We start from the raw sequence: 17,556 nt of genomic DNA, 5'->3' as shown, positions 1-17,556 counted from the left end.
TCTAGATCTCCACCACCAGCAGTACACACACAGACACACACATTCTATACACAAACCATTTGCACTGGCCCACACACTCTCTTAAACACAAACACGCTTTACAATGATATAAACCCAAAATAAAAAGCTGCAGTGAACATTCAGACACACACACAGACACACACACACAGACAGACAGACAGACAGACAGACAGACAGACAGACACACAGACAGACAGACACACAGACAGACAGACACACAGACAGACACACAGACAGACACACACACACACACACACACACACAGACACACACACACACACACACACACACACAGACAGACACACACACAGACAGACACACACACAGACAGACACACACACACACACACACCTTGTATTGTAGAAAACAGAAGAAATGAAATCAAAAACAAAACTTTTGAGATCAGACCGGTAATCAAATGTAATGAAAAAACATGTATGTCCAAGTTGACTGTTCTAGGTCAGCCCTGTAATGAGTGTAGATTGTGACACTGTGTGTATTTATGCCTTTGTCTATGTCAGTGCTGTTAGTCTGAATGTTAGTGGCTCTGTGACCCCCGTAGCACTGATGTGCAAGGGCTGTCTTGATTGTGTTAGTTGGTTTGTTCGTAGGTCATAGGAGGGCTGGGTTGCTGGGAGGAGGAGGGCTGGGTTGCTGGTAGGGGGCTACTATAACAATTCTGGATGGCCCCTGCTTCCCCTGGCTTGGTGGCAGGCTTACGGTATAGGGCCTCGGTCTTGAGCTTGATGGGGTCCCCGCAAATGTCCTGCTCCAGAGGTCAGCTGCCTTTAAGGGTGGCTACCCTCTCGGCCAGGCCACAAATGCTGGGGGAGAGCTTGAAATTGTACATGACGACGCCCAGAGCACCACAGATTATGGGACCTGCCAAGAACACCTGCAGACACCATATTATAGTTACATGTGAGCTGCAGAGACATCGGAGCCAGACAGAACAATCTTAAGACATGCAGTGCATGGCACGTTTTGCAAAACATCAATACTATACACAGTGCGTCAAGAAGTATTCAATTAAATTAGGTATTACTTTAACAGTGCAGACCACAACCATCTATATATGACCTGAAGTAGTTTACAAACAATGGGAGCATGTACAGTAGAGTAGAGAGAGTAGAGTGAAATGTATTTATCCCGAAGGAAGAAATTCAGGTGTCTAGCACCATACAGACATACAAATTAATTTACACATATTAAACATTCACCTATTTAGAGTCTCTCAGTGCAGTAATGTTTTAATGTATATATTTTTCTTACCCAGTGGTTCATGAAGTTCCTCTTGAACATAGCAGGGTGAAGGATCTGGCAGGGTTCATTTCAGCTCCAGTGTAGAACATCTGAAACAAACAAAGTGTTCAGAGTTGAGTATTAGCTTTAACATAAAAAGGTAAGGAGGCAAGATACTGTTGCAGCCTGAATGTGTAGAGAAATAAGCATGTGTTTGGACCCAAATAGAAGAGTTCAAGGAGCATGCTGTCCCCATATTTTGATGCACCCGTTTACAGTGCCATGATAAAGTTTTGGCGCCCTTTTGGAAAACTATTACATTGGGTTATTTCTCATTGAGCTTTAAAAGTATCAACTTCATGTTAACATAATGTTAAACTGTAGGGAAAGAGAAACATTTCAGCAGTGGAAGAATTTTCATTGGTGTCACAGAAACAATTTTATGTGGATTTAAACAAAAATATGCACATGCATAAATATGGGCACTTAAAATGAAGTTGCTACTGTAGCCTCTTACTGCAGCAGGGGTCGCCGGCGACCCTATTCACTTGCTGAACATGCTTAACTACATCATAACAACATTGCTGTGACATTACCGACAGTCATAGAGCTGCGCTAAGGGGTTAAAAGATCAACGAGAAATAAAGCGATGAAATGATTTTCCAAAAGGGCGCCCAAACTCTCTCATGGCACTGTATATGCTATAAGAAAGAGGGAGCAATGTGAGTGTATGAGTGTGACACTCACTCTCATATCACAAACTCATGAATTGTGCCATGGTGACAGAAGCCAATGGCCATGGGAGCGGAACCCATGCATCCGTTCCTCCTCCCCTCAGATGCAGATGACCAACCGCATGGTCAGGGAGACCTCCACCGTGGTGACTATGCCCAGCTGGAGCGATAGATAGAGAGAGAGAGAGAGAGAGACAGAGACAGAGACAGAGAGACACATCAAAATAGATCTTTTGGTTTTCTCCGTATTCATTTGACAATCCGACACTGACAGTACGGTCTTTAAGGTTTTTAACCAAAGAGAATACCCTTAATGTTAACTAGTGGTGGGCCGTTATCGGCGTTAACGTGCTGCGATAATGTGAGAGTCTTGTCGCGCGATAAAGAAAATATCGCACGTTAATCTATTCTCAAAATATAGGTTTGGAGTTTGGGTATGCACGTCACCATAGCGTTTAATTGCAACCGTATCTCGCGTCTGTCGTAAAGTCTTCACGAACAAAATGTGGGAAATTCTGGGGGAAATTCTGGGGGAAATTCTAGGCAGAATGTACAAGGGCGTGGTGAATTCACGTTATTGCCCGTGTTTCGTGGTTGATTTACGGTTTCAGTCTCGTGGTTGATTTACGATATGCATTGAAAACTACGTTGATTTACGATATGCATGCGTTGGCATTTGCGTTGGCATTTTTGCACGGCCGCTGTATCTGCTTGTAGACCGAGTAAAGTTAAGTACAGGGTACAGTGGGGTAAATCAAATATACCTGTGTAACAACAAGACTCTGATCTAATTCCAAAGTGTACGCATAACATAAATGACAGTCCCAAAACAATTGCTGACCACCGTGGTTGATTTACGATATGCATGCGTTGGCATTTGCGTTGGCATTGGCATTTTTGCACGGCCGCTGTATCTGCTTGTAGACCGAGTAAAGTTAAGTACAGGGTACAGTGGGGTAAATCAAATATACCTGTGTAACAACAAGACTCTGATCTAATTCCAAAGTGTACGCATAACATAAATGACAGTCCCAAAACAATTGCTGACCACCGTGGTTGATATGCATGCGTTGGCATTTGCGTTGGCATTTTTGCACAGCCGCTGTATCTGCTTGTAGACCGAGTAAAGTTAAGTACAGGGTACAGTGGGGTAAATCAAATATACCTGTGTAACAACAAGACTCTGATCTAATTCCAAAGTGTACGCATAACATAAATGACAGTCCCAAAACAATTGCTGACCATATCGAAGATTGTGTAAATCTCTGTTTATGTTGACATTCGGTTCCTGCCATACATTTGTCCCACATCGCTTGATGAGAATTCCGGTGCATATCACAAAAGCTGCCACACCGGCCGCGACAGAACACTGCAGATACATTCCTTTGATCAAAGTAGCCTACATCAAATGCACTGTAGCCATGACAGAACCGGCCGCCTCCCGATTTAAAACACCGCTGATAGCCTGATTACACTCATGCCCGTAGGCCTACTCCTTCCCAGTAAAAAAATAAAATAAAATAACGATTGAATAAATAAGTAGCCCCTGTCGTGCACCTATCTGTCGCTTCTGCCTTATCTGTCGCTTTGGGGTCCTAGCAGCGTTGCCCTGGTAACAACTGTAAACAAAAGGCTGCAGTAACTGCTCCGCTCCCTGACAGGATTTTTCATTCATTCGTGCCAATGAAACAGGAGGCCTCGATTCGTGCAGAAGATAAGGTACGTAACTGGGATATTAAAAAATATATATGTAAGAAAACTATTTAACCTCATAGACTAACCGTGTATACGGTACATTCTAACAATATATTTCTAAAGTTTGGAGTCATTCACGTTCACGTTGAAGCGTAATTTCCCCCTTACTGTGGCTAGTTTGGATGAGATGACTTGACCCTAGCTAGCATAACATAAATGGCAGCTAGCTCTGCACTATTTCGGGCATTCCTTAAAAACAGTGTTCAGATAACTAGCGCAAACGTGCCAAGATATATTGTTTATTCTCAAAAAACGCTTGTGTTGTGCCATGGCTTATATGGTGATGACGTTTGAGATTGTAAATTTACGGGCCACTCGTAAGGCCGACCTGACGAGATAGCTGCCTACTGAGGTTTGGTTGGATATGGACATTGTTTATTTCAGGAGAATGTTTGGAGTGGAATTGTTCGGAAGACAATCTTGGGACAATTTTGCTCTTTGGGTCTTTGTGCCAACCATGCCAGCTATCGTAGGGTGCTCTGGGAACCTCTTAGATCTGTTTACTGTATGTACACTTACTGAAATAAGCATTTTGTTTACATAAAATCCCTTGTCATTTCACCACTAGGTTTGAAAGTATAATAATTTCTAATAACCCTACAATTCGTAGTGATGTAAATTGATTTATTTGCTTATCAAAGAATCAGACTTGCAATAAAAGAGTCCATCATTTAAAGAGGTGTGTGTTACATCTTGTATATATTATAACACACACACACACACATACACACTAATAATCCTATTAATCCCTGTTCATTTGTATTGTTTCAGTATTTCCTCATGTGGGAACATTTGGACCTTTTTGCTTTGGTAAGTGCATTCAGCTAACAACTTCTCCCATCTATCACCCACAGTTGTAAAATTGCAAAAGGGGTCATTCAGTTTTCAATCTCATTTTCAGAGCACTCCCCTTGTGAGTATGTACAAATATTGTTCACTGTTTTTTTCCTCAAAGCTCCACTATCTATACTTTTTGATCCACACTTTAATAGTTTAATGTACCTGTTTATATGTTATTATGCACCCTACATACAGACTGACATGGGGACAGACTGCAATCTTCAAGCAGTAAGTTGATTTGTATCTAATGAAGAAAACAATATGATGTGAATGTATAACTGTAGGACAGGGGTGGGCAACCTTTTTCATTCGAGGGGCCACTTCAAATTCCTCCAAGGACTGTCAAAGTCCTCCGAGGGCTGCACTATGAACAGAAATCAGGATTTCCCCCTGCACTTGCCTATATTGAAGGCAGCCAGCTGTAAAACAGACCCCACCTTCTCTTGGTCCCCTGCAAATGACTTAATCGTATTGCAAATGTCATTGCTAAGATTCCTTTACAAAATATGTTTTATTTCATGTGAAGCTGCATAACATTGAAATTATGTCGGAGGCCTGGTGAAACGGCCCTCGAGACATAGGTTCCTCACCCCTGCATTATGAACAGTTTGTGAACGCAGGCATGCATGTTATACAATGATTAATTTCATATTAGATTGAAAATAGATTGCCAAGTAATGTGTCTTCATTTTCCATAACTATCACCCCTTCCGATTACAACTGGTCTCGAACGGTCACAGACTCACAGGCAGTGGTGTGGTCTGTGTGCATCAGCTATTTCACTCGTAGGAAGCTGCATGTTGGAAGATTCCATTAGACCTATGTTAATACAGTTGTAGAAAGTATGCTGTCAAATGGTTACTGCATTGTAACTAAGGATATATTACTGATTCCCACCCTTACATCACTGCAAAAAGAAATGCATTGCTAATTGCCTTCAGTGTAGTCTTTTCAGATGCTGTTCTGCTGCCAGTCCACCATGTGCACAAACGGGTCGCCTAGAGGAGGAGGGCGGGCAACGAATTACTCAAGTAAGCTTATTGACAACAAAGACTTGCTCTCTGTTGGTGTCACCATTAATAACACACTCCATCTCTCACTCTGTCTGTCGCTCTCTAGTGTAGTTTTCTAGTTTTCAGGTGTGGATAAAGCAGAATGTAAAAGATCCCAAAGTCCACATGGGGTATATTCTACAAGAGGAGTATTATATTAAAATTCAGATGAGACACAACAGATACAGCTTACTTTCTTGTAGACTGAAGACAGAGGCCACTTAGATAAACTACTCTACACACACCCAGAGTGAACCCAGAAACACAATAATAAGCCTGCAACTGGTGTGTGTTGTAACACTCATAACTGCATTACTACAAAAAGTAATGCAAGACTGTAATGTAATAGTTTTATACTGCAATGTCGCCTTGGATTTTGTCTGTTCAGATGCTGTGTTGCTGCCAGTCCACGGATGTACACGAATGGCTCACCTGGAGGAGGAGGGCGGTCAACGACATTACTCAAGTATTGACAACAAATGTGCTCTACGGTAGGTTGGTTATTACAACCCATATACAGCCCCTGGCAAAAAGTATGGAATCACCTGTCGTGGAGGATGTTCATTCAGTCGTTTTTATTTTTTAGAAATATGATGGATCACAGACCCGACTCAGAACTGAACTCATAGGAGTCCATGTTAACTGCTAGCTCGGAGGTAAAATTTGCTTTTCAGGTGATGGGAGATGGTTGCCAGGGCCTTTTCAATGACTACCGGTACTCAAGTTTTTTGTTGACATTTTGACAATTTTCTGATCCAATCAGTTGAAATGATGCTTAGGGATGATTTAATCATTTCTTGAGATGGTAATTTACCTGTTCATTGAGCAAAACCTGTGAATATATTCTTTGAAGATAAACGCATAGGGTCAAGTGGCCTACAAATAATCTGGAACTCAAATCTCACAGGATATCTGCAGTGGAAGTGAAAAATGGTCAATGGCAAGGTCCCAACCTGTAAAGATGTTCTGTCACTAATCAGAGACATTTGAAGCCAAATTGATGAAGGGTACCGTTTTTTTCTCATTAATACTATTACTCCGAGGCTGTAAGTTGTTCCAAAATCCAGAAAAGGTTTTTGAAGTGCTTGTTTGTGTGTTTGTTTCTCATGATTCCATATTTTTTTTCCTCAGAGCTGAGTGATTCCATATTTTTTCCCCCTATGCATGCTCTAAAAAAGTAACTCTTACTTACAAACGGAATTACTTTTCATGATTTCTTTTGGTGTTTCTTAAGGCCAGACAGTTGCCCTTTGAAATGAGTTCAGTTCTGAGTCGGGTCTGTGATCCATCATATTTCTAAAAAATAAAAACGACTGAATCCTCCACGACAGGTGATTCCATACTTTTTGCCAGGGGCTGTAAAAACCTAACTTGCTCAGCCTCTGAGGCACATAAAAACGTGAAATTAGTTACATTTAAAAGCCAAGACCATCATCTTGCATGAGAATGTGTTCATTCATCTCCAATATACCCAAACCTTTAATTTAAAAAATCCCCTCAAATCTCAAGAACCTGAATGCAATGCACAGTGTGGTGAATTCCAATATGCGACCTCCCGTCCTTCCTTGCTCACTTGCCTGCTTGTGACCTCGTGATGATGTCACTGACGACAGAAAATTAATTGCATATCTTACAAAAGCACAATTCTAATGTCATTTTCTCTTTTGCAATGGGGATAGTGAATGAAAAACAGTCCCCGAAAAGTTGTTGTGTGGCTAGGCTGACAGCTGGGAAACTGTATTGTTTTCTCCATGGACGCGGGGAAAGGCCACAAGCACAAGTGAAGGACAGGAGTCTGCATATTGGAATGCACATAATGTCACTTCAGGCGCCTTGGACAATGCATCGTGTATTCAGCATTCAGGCTGAAATAGGTTAATAACACACACACACACACACACACACACACACACACACACACACACACACGCACTCTCCTCTAATCTTCTCTCTTTGCCAAACTTTAGATGACATTTCCAGCATGTCCAACTCATCTGCATCAGGGGCGATTCGGTGAAGGTGGTGCACCATCCAGGACCAGTCATGGGCCACCAACACCTCTGCAAAATCTACACTTCTTGTGAACCCTGTAGAAGACACTACAACCACAAAACTGCTAATAAACCATCACATACGGCATCACATAATGGTTCTCCATGTGTTACTGCACCCTCGGCACAAGTTCTTTGCTAGATTGCCATCTGGCAGATGCATCAGGACAGGAATGTAGCTACTATTTGTGATTATATCTCCCCACACTCTTTCTTGCTTTGCATGGCAGTGTGTCTCAATGTGTGCCAGAATGGAAGGTGTCGCACCATTGAAGTCAATGGGCATTGGCATTGCATGAGGGTTATAGAAGCCCAGATATCCTTGATGCTTTGATGTCAGCAAAGTTTTTTGATCTGGTCACCCACTGTTAGAGCCATTTTGCCTATTTTTGTGTTTCAGGAACCTTTTATTTATTATTTGGATATTTTGGTTATGAATGATGGTATTTATGTTTATGAAATCTAGTTTGGTAATTATTATTATTTATTTTGTTGTCGGATTGTCTTGCTTGAGCCGCTCTGTTTGGGTTGTTGGAAGTGACGTGCCTAATTGGCTATGACATGACGTTTTGATAAAAGCACCTGACTCAGATGGCCTGGCAGAGCGGTAGAGGCAAACAATCTTTCAACCGCGTTTATTGGAAACCTCCGAAATAGAGCCTTTTTGTTTGAACCTTTTTAGTTGGTGATACCCTGTAAGATAAGTTGGAAAGAGTGGCAAATAAATTAGATCTCTATTTTTGTACGACGCGCGTTGAATCCAAGTTTTTACCCGCTCGAGAAGAGGCAGCTGCGAGGCGGCCTCTACACCCACACTTCCCTCTTCATTATGTCCCATAGATTTCCATACCACGTTTTGGTGCTTTGGTGGTATGGACATTCTAACTCACCAGAAAACAAAACAAAACAAAAAAACATTGAAAATGAATGGAAGGTTATGTCTGGTGATTTCTGGCAAATTAGAATGCCCATAACATCAAAGTGGCACTGGATTACTCAGCCATTTGCCTCTTAAAAGATAGCTTCTGCCAATTTCAATATGCCGTTGTATAGCTCATGCTAGCCTTGACTTGTCAGTAGCCTACCCAGTGATGCTGGCCTTTTTTGACTCAGCTCTTTCTGAGATCTGAGCTAATCTAATGGGGCCAGACTTTGATTGCATTAAAAACCTTCTTAACATAGGCCTAATCCAAATACTATCCCAAAAGGTATCACTGTTTGTTTGCTAGTTGTCTGCTGATGTTGCATGACCTTTTGAATGTTATTGGGAATAAATGAAGATGTTTTTTTGAAATGTAAGCAAACACCTGCCCCCATTACAATGACATGGGTAGCCATGTGGAAGAGCTGTCCCTAACTCATGCACCTGTTTAACAAAATGTTATTTTTATTCAAGTATGCATCTGTGTTGTTTTTTTTAATATAAATGGCACATTTCTTTATACTGTAAAACCTACAACCCCATAGATAGAAAGAACACATAAAATAATACAGTAATCAACACTTTGAAAACCACTGGTCAATGTGGTGACTAGGCCTACATCAGCATCAGCATCTTTCAGAGAAAAGGTGAATAGGAGTGGTGCATCAGCATCAGTGGAGCATCAACGTCTGGGCATGATCATAGGGTGACCATCTGTCCGGACTTCGGGTGGACAACCCCGCACCTTCTATCTAACCCACCGCCCTGTCGCAGTAGGCCTATCCGTGGCTTCAAATCGCCGGTGGGCGGCTTCATGTCACTCCCCGTGTCATTTTAAACAGAAGGCGGAAATGCATGTGTATAGGCCTAGTCAAAGATACGGGCAGGAGTGTAAATTCAAAGATAGCCTACGGGCAGGAGTGTAATTACCAGCGGTGTTTTAAATCCGGAGGCGGCTTATGTCACTCCCTCCCCGTGTCATTTTAAACAGAAGTTGTAGACTACATGCATGCATATCTGTTGAGGTGTTCATCCGGCAGCAGCAGATTTAACCTACGTGACGAATAATGAGCGGAGCGGAGATTCACAGTTTTGTTATTTTATTCAATAAAGACGGAGCGGAACTTCAGCATGACTTCTGTCTGTTCATGCTGGACCCGAACTGACCAGTATGCGTGATTACATCACACGCTATATCACACGCAGGTGATTGATTGGCTGAACCATCCATACAGTATACAACATTCCATGTCATAATAAGAGCGCTACATTTAACAATATCGTAAATCAACCACGTAGTTTTCAAATGCCAACGCATGCAAATCGTAGATCAACCACGAGACTCAAATCTTAAATCAACCACGAAACACGGGCAATAATAAAATGTTTTGGGAAGGATTTTCGCTAACCCACCGCCCTGTCGCAGTAGGCCTACCCGTGGCTTCAAACCCCCGGTGGGCGGCTTCATGTAAATTCAAAGATAGCCTACGGGCAGGAGTGTAATTACCAGCGGTGTTTTAAATCCGGAGGCGGCTTATGTCACTCCCTCCCCGTGTCATTTTAAACAGAAGTTGTAGACTACATGCATGCATATCGTAAATCAACCACGTAGTTTTCAAATGCCAACGCATGCATATCGTAAATCAACCACGAGACTCAAATCTTAAATCAACCACGAAACACGGGCAATAATAAAATGTTTTGGGAAGGATTTTCGCTTTTCATTGCACCTACCTCCTCACTCCGATATTTTCATTGCACCTACCTCCTCATTCCGATAAAGGAGGCACGAGGGGCTACTTATTTATTCAATCGTTATTATTATTATTTTTTTACTGGGAAGGAGTAGGCCTACGGGCATGAGTGTAATCAGGCTATCAGCGGTGTTTTAAATCGGGAGGCGGCCGGTTCTGTCATGGCTACAGTGCATTTGATGTAGGCTACTTTGATCAAAGGAATGTATCTGCAGTGTTCTGTCGCGTCCGGTGTGGCAGCTTTTGTGATATGCACCGGAATTCTCATCAAGCGATGTGGGACAAATGTATGGCAGGAACCGAATGTCAACATAAACAGAGATTTACACAATCTTCGATATGGTCAGCAATTGTTTTGGGACTGTCATTTATGTTATGCGTACACTTTGGAATTAGATCAGAGTCTTGTTGTTACACAGGTATATTTGATTTACCCCACTGTACCCTGTACTTAACTTTACTCGGTCTACAAGCAGATACAGGGCGGATGAGAATTCCGGTGCATATCACAAAAGCTGCCGGCCGTGCAAAAATGCCAACGCAAATGCCAACGTATGCATATCGTAAATCAACCACGTAGTTTTCAATGCATATCGTAAATCAACCACGAGACTGAAACCGTAAATCAACCACGAAACACGGGCAATAACGTGAATTCACCACGCCCTTGTACATTCTGCCTAGAATTTCCCCCAGAATTTCCCACATTTTGTTCGTGAAGACTTTACGACGACGCGAGATAGGGCTCTTAATTGACAGACGCGTCCAGACTGCGCCCCAGTCGTTTCTCCTCTCCACCTGTTGCTTCAGCAGACCTACTAAATATGAAATGTTTGCATGCTGGAAACATTAATCACTCTGCCGTGGTAGGTGTTGTTTGAGTGCTTTTTCATAAGTGGTAGACTAAAGAGACATTGTTTGAGGTGAAGCACAACGAGACATTAGGCTATTGTGTGTGAGTAGGCTACCAGCCCGACATAGCCTTCATTTCCTCACGCATTGCATGGAACACATAGCCTAAACAACTTCCAGAAATCTTGCCTGTGCCATAATTGTAAAACATTCCGTGTGATATGCATTTTGAAGATTGTCAAACTGAAACTGTCAATATCTACTCTCGCTGAATGTTTGTGTTGTAATCGCGCACATTTGCGACTCAGTGAGATATTCTCATGTCAAACGGTAGGTAACAATCCTCGCGGTTGTCGCGCTTGATTTTTTTTTTTGCAAACTGAATTCTTTTCGAGCTGTAACTCCTCTGGCATTCTAACTCTGAGGACACCTGGCTAGTTTTGCCCAAATCGCCGTGTGCCAGTGCTGTAAGTTCTAGATAGCCAGTTGCCTGGCTCTGCTGAGGGCTGCTGCGCCTACTGCGCGCAGAGCTCCTCCTTCTCTTAAAGGAGCCGCTGCTCTTTTTTTTACAGTCAGTGGCAGATTCTCTCTCTCTCTCTCTCTCTCTCTCTCTCTCTCTCTCTCTCTCTCTCTCTCTCTCTCTCTCTCTCTCTCTCAGAAATGCTGAATCGTTGAGGTAATTTTGTTTAAATAGTAATGATAAATATAAGTATTTTAAATAATATATAATTTTGTATAAATGTAATGTTTGATAGATTTATCTGTATTTGCCTCTGCAACTTACAGCGCTGTTCATTTTCAAATTTCAGTAGGCCTATCTTATGCTTCATGCTTGTGCTTGTGCTTGTGCATATGCTTTATAACCAAGTATCAACATGTCCATTTTTTGAAGATGAGATGCATTTTGGAAAAAAAAGATGAGCTTTGGTCTAATGCGCGATCTGTCTTAAGAAACCCCAAGGTTTTTTTCGGCATTATTTCGCTAGCGTGCCTATTCTGAATGAGCCATTTTTTAAATCTAGATTAATTTCCTAATTACAGTGAGATTAATCTAGATTTAAAAAATTAATCTATGCCCACCCCTAATGTTAACATACATAATGTTACATTGGCTTTTTACTTACCACAGCCAGAAACGATGGAGGCTGTCAATCAAAGCAAGCCCGTGCCCAGGCATGGACCACTGCAACACCTCCCACTCGATCTTGGCATGGCGCGACATGGGAAGATCGCATCCATCAGGAGAGCTGGTTTCTGATAACTTGTTCCTCTACTGGGGACGTTGAGCTGTCGTACATCCCGATACAGTTTGGTACCTTGTGGGTCGCCAGGACTTTTGGTTTGCTTAGGAATCTTCACATGAGCACATCCACATCTTATATGGACATCCCAGACAATGCCTTTGGAACGGTCACGTTGACCACTGTTGCGAGCTTGAGTCATGTCTTGTCATCGTGCAGCTTTTTCTTGTGTGCCAACATGTGCGTGTGGTGTCTCTTCTCCGCCTGTCACGCTCTGCCTCCTCCAGGCTTTGCAGCATGAAAAGCCTGTGCGACTCCTTGTACTCAGCCATAATGTTGCTTTCAACTTCCGTTTTCCTCTTCCTAATAACGATGATTAAGAAAAAAACGATGAGCATGACCGTACAATTGGTCTTCACCGCAAACGGTGAGCATGACCGTACAATTGGTCTTCACCGCAAACATCAGTCGAAACAGCACAGGTTACTGTTCTTACCATTTTGCGCAGCTCCAGAAGATCCAGACGGCGTGGATGACAAGGATTTGTGTGGATGACCGAGCTGAAGATGTCTGAGCTGGAGCCAAGACAGACTCCTCTAGTATGTTGCCAGTCGCAGACGAGGCAAGTACATCTTCGGAATCTTGTGAAGATAAATAAACAAATGTCAACGTGTTGTGTAGGCTAATATATCACCAATTCACATGTTATAGCCTAAATTCCTAGATATAAACCCTAATATTACTGTATGCCCTATAGCCTACATACCGTTATTTGCCCTAAGCAGTGACAAGCTCGGGTCCATGTTCTCATCCGGCTTCTGGCTCAGTGGCCGGCTCCCGTATAGCCTATGGCGTCCATCTCCTCGTACCACCTCCACTGCCGTCTGTTGGAGCCACTGGAGTTGTTGTGGTCCTTTGTCCCGCGATAGTCGAATTTCAGCTTCTTCAACTTCTCTCTGACCTGGTGTACTGTTCTGGTGGAGCCGTGTGTTGCTAGGTGCTGGACTGCCTCCGCAAACACCTTTCCATTCCTAACGGCTCCGTCCAAAGCTTTCTAAATCCTTTCTTCTTTTAGGAGGCTCAGGAATACATGCACTTCAGCATCGGTCCATGGGGCAACTGGATTTCTTCTCACTTCCTGTTTGAGGAGATGAGCTGGATTGCTGGGAGGAGAGCTGGATTGCTGGGAGGAGAAGACCTGGGTTGTTGGAAGCAGGGGGCTACTATAATAAGTCTGATTGGCCCCTACTTCTCCTGGCTTGGTGGCAGCCTTACAGTATAGGACCTGGGTCTTGAGCTCCACACAAGGGTCCTGCTCCAGAGGCCGGCTGCCTTTAAAGGAGGCTACCCTCTCGGCCAGGCCACACATGCAGGGAAGAGCATGAAGTCGTACATGACGGCGCCCATAGCGCCACAGATCATGGGACCCATCCAGTGTATCTGCAGGAGGAGGGATGAACAGAAACCATTATTACAGTTACATGTAAGCTGCAGAGACATCAGTGCAAGATGGCGCATTCTGCAAAATATCAATACACAATGTAATAACTAATTTAATTGATTTCTTCTTGACAGACTAACAGTGCAGACCACATTGAATACTTCTTGACACACTAACAGTGCAGACCACATAATTCTATATCTGACCTGAAAGTAGTTTTCACGATGGAAGGGTATATGCACGTTTTTAATATATACAGGTAATTTGTATATATTTTTTTCTTACCTAGCTGTTCATGAAATTCCTCTTGGAACAGAGCAGTGGTAATGGATCTGTCAGGGTTGATTTCAGCTCCATTGTGGAACATCTGAAACAAACAAATGGTGTTCACAGTTGAGTATTAGCTTTAATGTAAAAAAGTAAGGAAGCAAGATATTTGTTGCGGCCTGGATCTGTAGAGAAATAAGCATGTGTGTGTGGACCCAAATAGAACAGTTCAAGGGCCCTGAACGGTATGGCCAGTGTATTGAACTCCAATCTCCCCCGTCAAATCAAACTTAGCTTCTTCTACACAACAGTAGAATCCATTCTCTAGGGTTGGCTTAAGGGTCCAGCATTCACTGCCATAAAGGAGAAGTCTCTTGATGGGTGCTACACCAGGATGCTTCGTGCAGTGCTTAACAACATTAATAGCGCACATGTAACCAACGAAACCCTGTATGAGGGAATACCAAGGGTGAGCGAGAAGATTGCTGTAAGGAGAATGAGACTTGTAGGACACTGCCAAAGGCACCAGGAACTGCCAGCCAGCAAACTGGTGCTGTGGGAACCATCACGTGGGTGACGGTTAAGTCCCACACTAACATATGGACATACTCAAGAAAGACGCGGGAGCCCAGAGTACCAGTGAACTGAAAAGATGTATGGAGAATCGGGATGACTGGAAGCAACGACGGAAGGCTTTCTGAGGACGACATGGAGAGTGAGAGCAAGTTCGCGCATTGAAAAAGTATTTGATCCCTTGTTGAATTTGTTGGTTTGTCAACTGATAGACATTCTTTGTCTATGTTAGAATGGACCTACCATTTAAGTTACAGACTGATCATATCAAAAAGAAAATCCGGAAAATAACATTAAAGAATAGATTAATTACATTCGTCTTTGTATTTCATTGAGGGGAAATAAGTATTTGACCCCTCTAGCCAAAGTACTAACTGGAAAAGCTCTTGCTCTCTAGGACAGAGGTCAGACTTTTTTTTAAGTCCATGACAATGTTTGTGCACACATCCGAAGGGAATTTTGTCCAATTTTCTTCACAGATCTCTAAATCATTAAGATTTAGTGGCTGTGGCTTGGCAAATGGGTGCTTGAGTTCCCTCCATACGATTACTATATAGGGTGCATGTCTGGAGACTGTCTAGGCCTCTAGGCCACTTCATGACCTTAATGTGCCTCCCATAGATAGAACATTTTTCACAACGATCCTGGCCGCCATTATTTGGAGGTAGACCTGAGACATGTAAATGAATGGAAAAGGTGGCTCCTCTCTGTCAAAACTTGCTTACAAATGTGAAAATTCCCATCAACACTATACAAGGACAATGGTTGAAGTGTGTTACTAAATATCTACATAATTAACAGATCTCAAAATGCATGCTATCGACTCATATGATTTAAGTAGATATTTAGCCTGACGTTTCAAATCTGGTCATTGATTAATGTGTCACTTCATATTCACACAATTGTAGTCCAGTTTTGGACAGAGGTGGGAGTGTTCTCCATTGATTTGCATTGACTGAAGGTACCTACACAAGATGGAGGCTGTACTTGCCGTTTTCCAGTACTGTCCCAAATTGCCGGTGACCTCTAGTCTACTTGTATATACGTCTAAGGTGCTTCCACTTGAGCCACCCCTTTGCTGCTTTGGCTGTATGTTGTGGCTTATTGTCTTGTTGGGAGACCCATCCATGGCACACTTTCAGTCTACTGGTGGAGGGAAGGAAAGGATGTTTGCACTGAGGATTTTGATACATGTTTCCCTTCATCTTAATGTTGACACTGTGAAGTTGCGCTGTGCCTTGGCCAGACAAACACCCTCAGACCATAATGTTTCCACTCCCATGCATAATGGTGAGGAGGGTGTTCTTGGGATCATAGGCAGTAAGGCTCTTCCTCCAAACAGTGAGATATGTTCATGCCAAACAGTTTGATTTTCGTTTCATCTGTCTACGGCAGCTCATAACCTCAGGTGGCCCTGCACAGGTTCCTTCTCAAGCAAAGTTACCATATGTGTACTGCAAAATCTGTGCCAAGTGCTACCAATAGTTTTCCTTACTAGTGGCTGAGATACCAGTGGTAGAGGTCCCAGCTGCTTTCTTTGAAGTTATTTTCTGCATTTTCTTTTTGATATTCTGTCTCTCCGTGTTAGAATACACCTACAATTAAAATCAGACTATTCATGTCTTTATTAGTACGCAAACCAACAAATTCAGCAAGGGATGAAATGCTTTAGCTCGCTAGGCTACCCATTTATATGCTATTAGAAAGAGGGAGCAATATGAGTGTATGTGTGTGAGACTCACCATCATGGGGTTTGCCACGGTGACAGAAGCCAATGGCCATGGGAGCGGAACCCATGCATCCGTTCTTCCATCACAGAGAAGATGCAGATGATCAGCTGCATGATCAGGAAGACCTCCACCGTGGTGGCCGTGGCCATGCCAAGATGGAGCTATAGACAGAGAGAGAGAGAGAGAGAGAGAGAGAGAGAGAGAGAGAGAGAGAGAGAGAGAGAGAGAGAGAGAGAGAGAGAGAGAGAGAGATTTATCTGACAACAATGTGACACTGAAAGTACAGTATTTAAAGGTATTGTCTTAGGTTAAACACATTAACATAAATGTTACATTTACTTTTTACTCACACCACGCAACGAGGAACGATGCATTCTGACTGGCTCTTGCTTCCCCTGGCTGGGCAGCAGGCGTATAGGACCTGGGTGTTGAGGTTGATGGCTCACCGCAGGTGTCCTGCTGGTTCACCTCCAAGGGCCGGCTGCCTTTCAGGGTGGCTAGCCTCTCAGTCAGGCCACACATAAGGGCGAAGAGCATGAAGTCGTACATGATAGCGCCCATAACACCACAGATCATGACACCAACTTCATACACCTGCAGGAAGAGGGAAGAACAGAAAAGCATATTATAGTTACATGCAAGCTGCAGAGACATTGGAGCAAGACAGAACAATCTTAAGACATGCAGTGCATGGCGCCTTCTGCAAAACACCAACACATAATGTAATGACTGATTTAATTGAATACGTCGACACACCAACACTGCATAATTTTAATGCATAAATTGTAGATATTTTTTCTAACCCATTGGTTCATGAATTTCCTCTTGAATATAACAGGGGCGAAGGATCTGGCAGGGATCATTTCAGCTCAAGTGTAGAACATCTGACAGAATGTTGAATATTAAGAGTTGAGTATTAGCTTGATGTAAAAAAAAGTTCAAGGGAGAGAGCAGGTTTGCTTTCAGGGGAAAAAACTCCTTGTGTTTTACTGTCTTTTTCAGTGTGCAGAGTAGAGCAGGTGTAACCCAGGTCATCGACAAACGGAAAGTCTTTCAAAGAATGTAAACAGCCCCACGAGCG

At 42.9% G+C, this 17,556-nt stretch overlaps 1 protein-coding gene and 1 long non-coding RNA gene across 4 annotated transcripts; one reads left to right on the top strand and one right to left on the bottom strand.

Annotated features, from left to right (window-relative positions):
• Positions 1–345: 345 nt before the first annotated feature.
• Positions 346–17,333, bottom strand: LOC134438761 (uncharacterized). 2 transcript variants are annotated; one of them, XM_063188407.1, is made up of 9 exons: positions 17,279–17,333; positions 16,826–17,069; positions 16,488–16,636; positions 14,191–14,272; positions 12,961–13,105; positions 12,348–12,827; positions 2,011–2,157; positions 1,294–1,373; positions 346–916 (listed from the first exon to the last, which is right to left on the bottom strand). In XM_063188407.1, the coding sequence occupies exons 1-6, from the start codon at positions 17,288–17,290 to the stop codon at positions 12,635–12,637; spliced, it is 825 nt and encodes a 274-aa protein (XP_063044477.1). In that variant the 5' UTR covers positions 17,291–17,333; the 3' UTR covers positions 346–916; positions 1,294–1,373; positions 2,011–2,157; positions 12,348–12,634. The 2 variants fall into 2 exon arrangements, 1 of the variants encoding a protein (XP_063044477.1); XR_010032646.1 differs by lacking the exons at positions 14,191–14,272; positions 16,488–16,636; positions 16,826–17,069; positions 17,279–17,333 and adding an exon at positions 13,231–13,351.
• LOC134438506 (uncharacterized) lies at positions 4,558–7,808 on the top strand. Of its 2 annotated transcripts, XR_010032602.1 has the most exons (4): positions 4,558–4,820; positions 5,539–5,623; positions 6,033–6,135; positions 7,612–7,808. It is a non-coding gene; the product is annotated as an uncharacterized LOC134438506 (long non-coding RNA). The 2 variants fall into 2 exon arrangements; XR_010032601.1 differs by lacking the exon at positions 4,558–4,820 and having other exon boundaries at positions 4,832–5,623.
• Positions 17,334–17,556: the final 223 nt, after the last annotated feature.

The sequence above is a fragment of the Engraulis encrasicolus genome, chromosome 22 (genome assembly GCF_034702125.1).
Source record: "Engraulis encrasicolus isolate BLACKSEA-1 chromosome 22, IST_EnEncr_1.0, whole genome shotgun sequence".
NCBI classification, from domain to species: Eukaryota; Metazoa; Chordata; class Actinopteri; order Clupeiformes; family Engraulidae; genus Engraulis; species Engraulis encrasicolus.
This window is presented reverse-complemented; position numbering and strand designations above follow the sequence as displayed.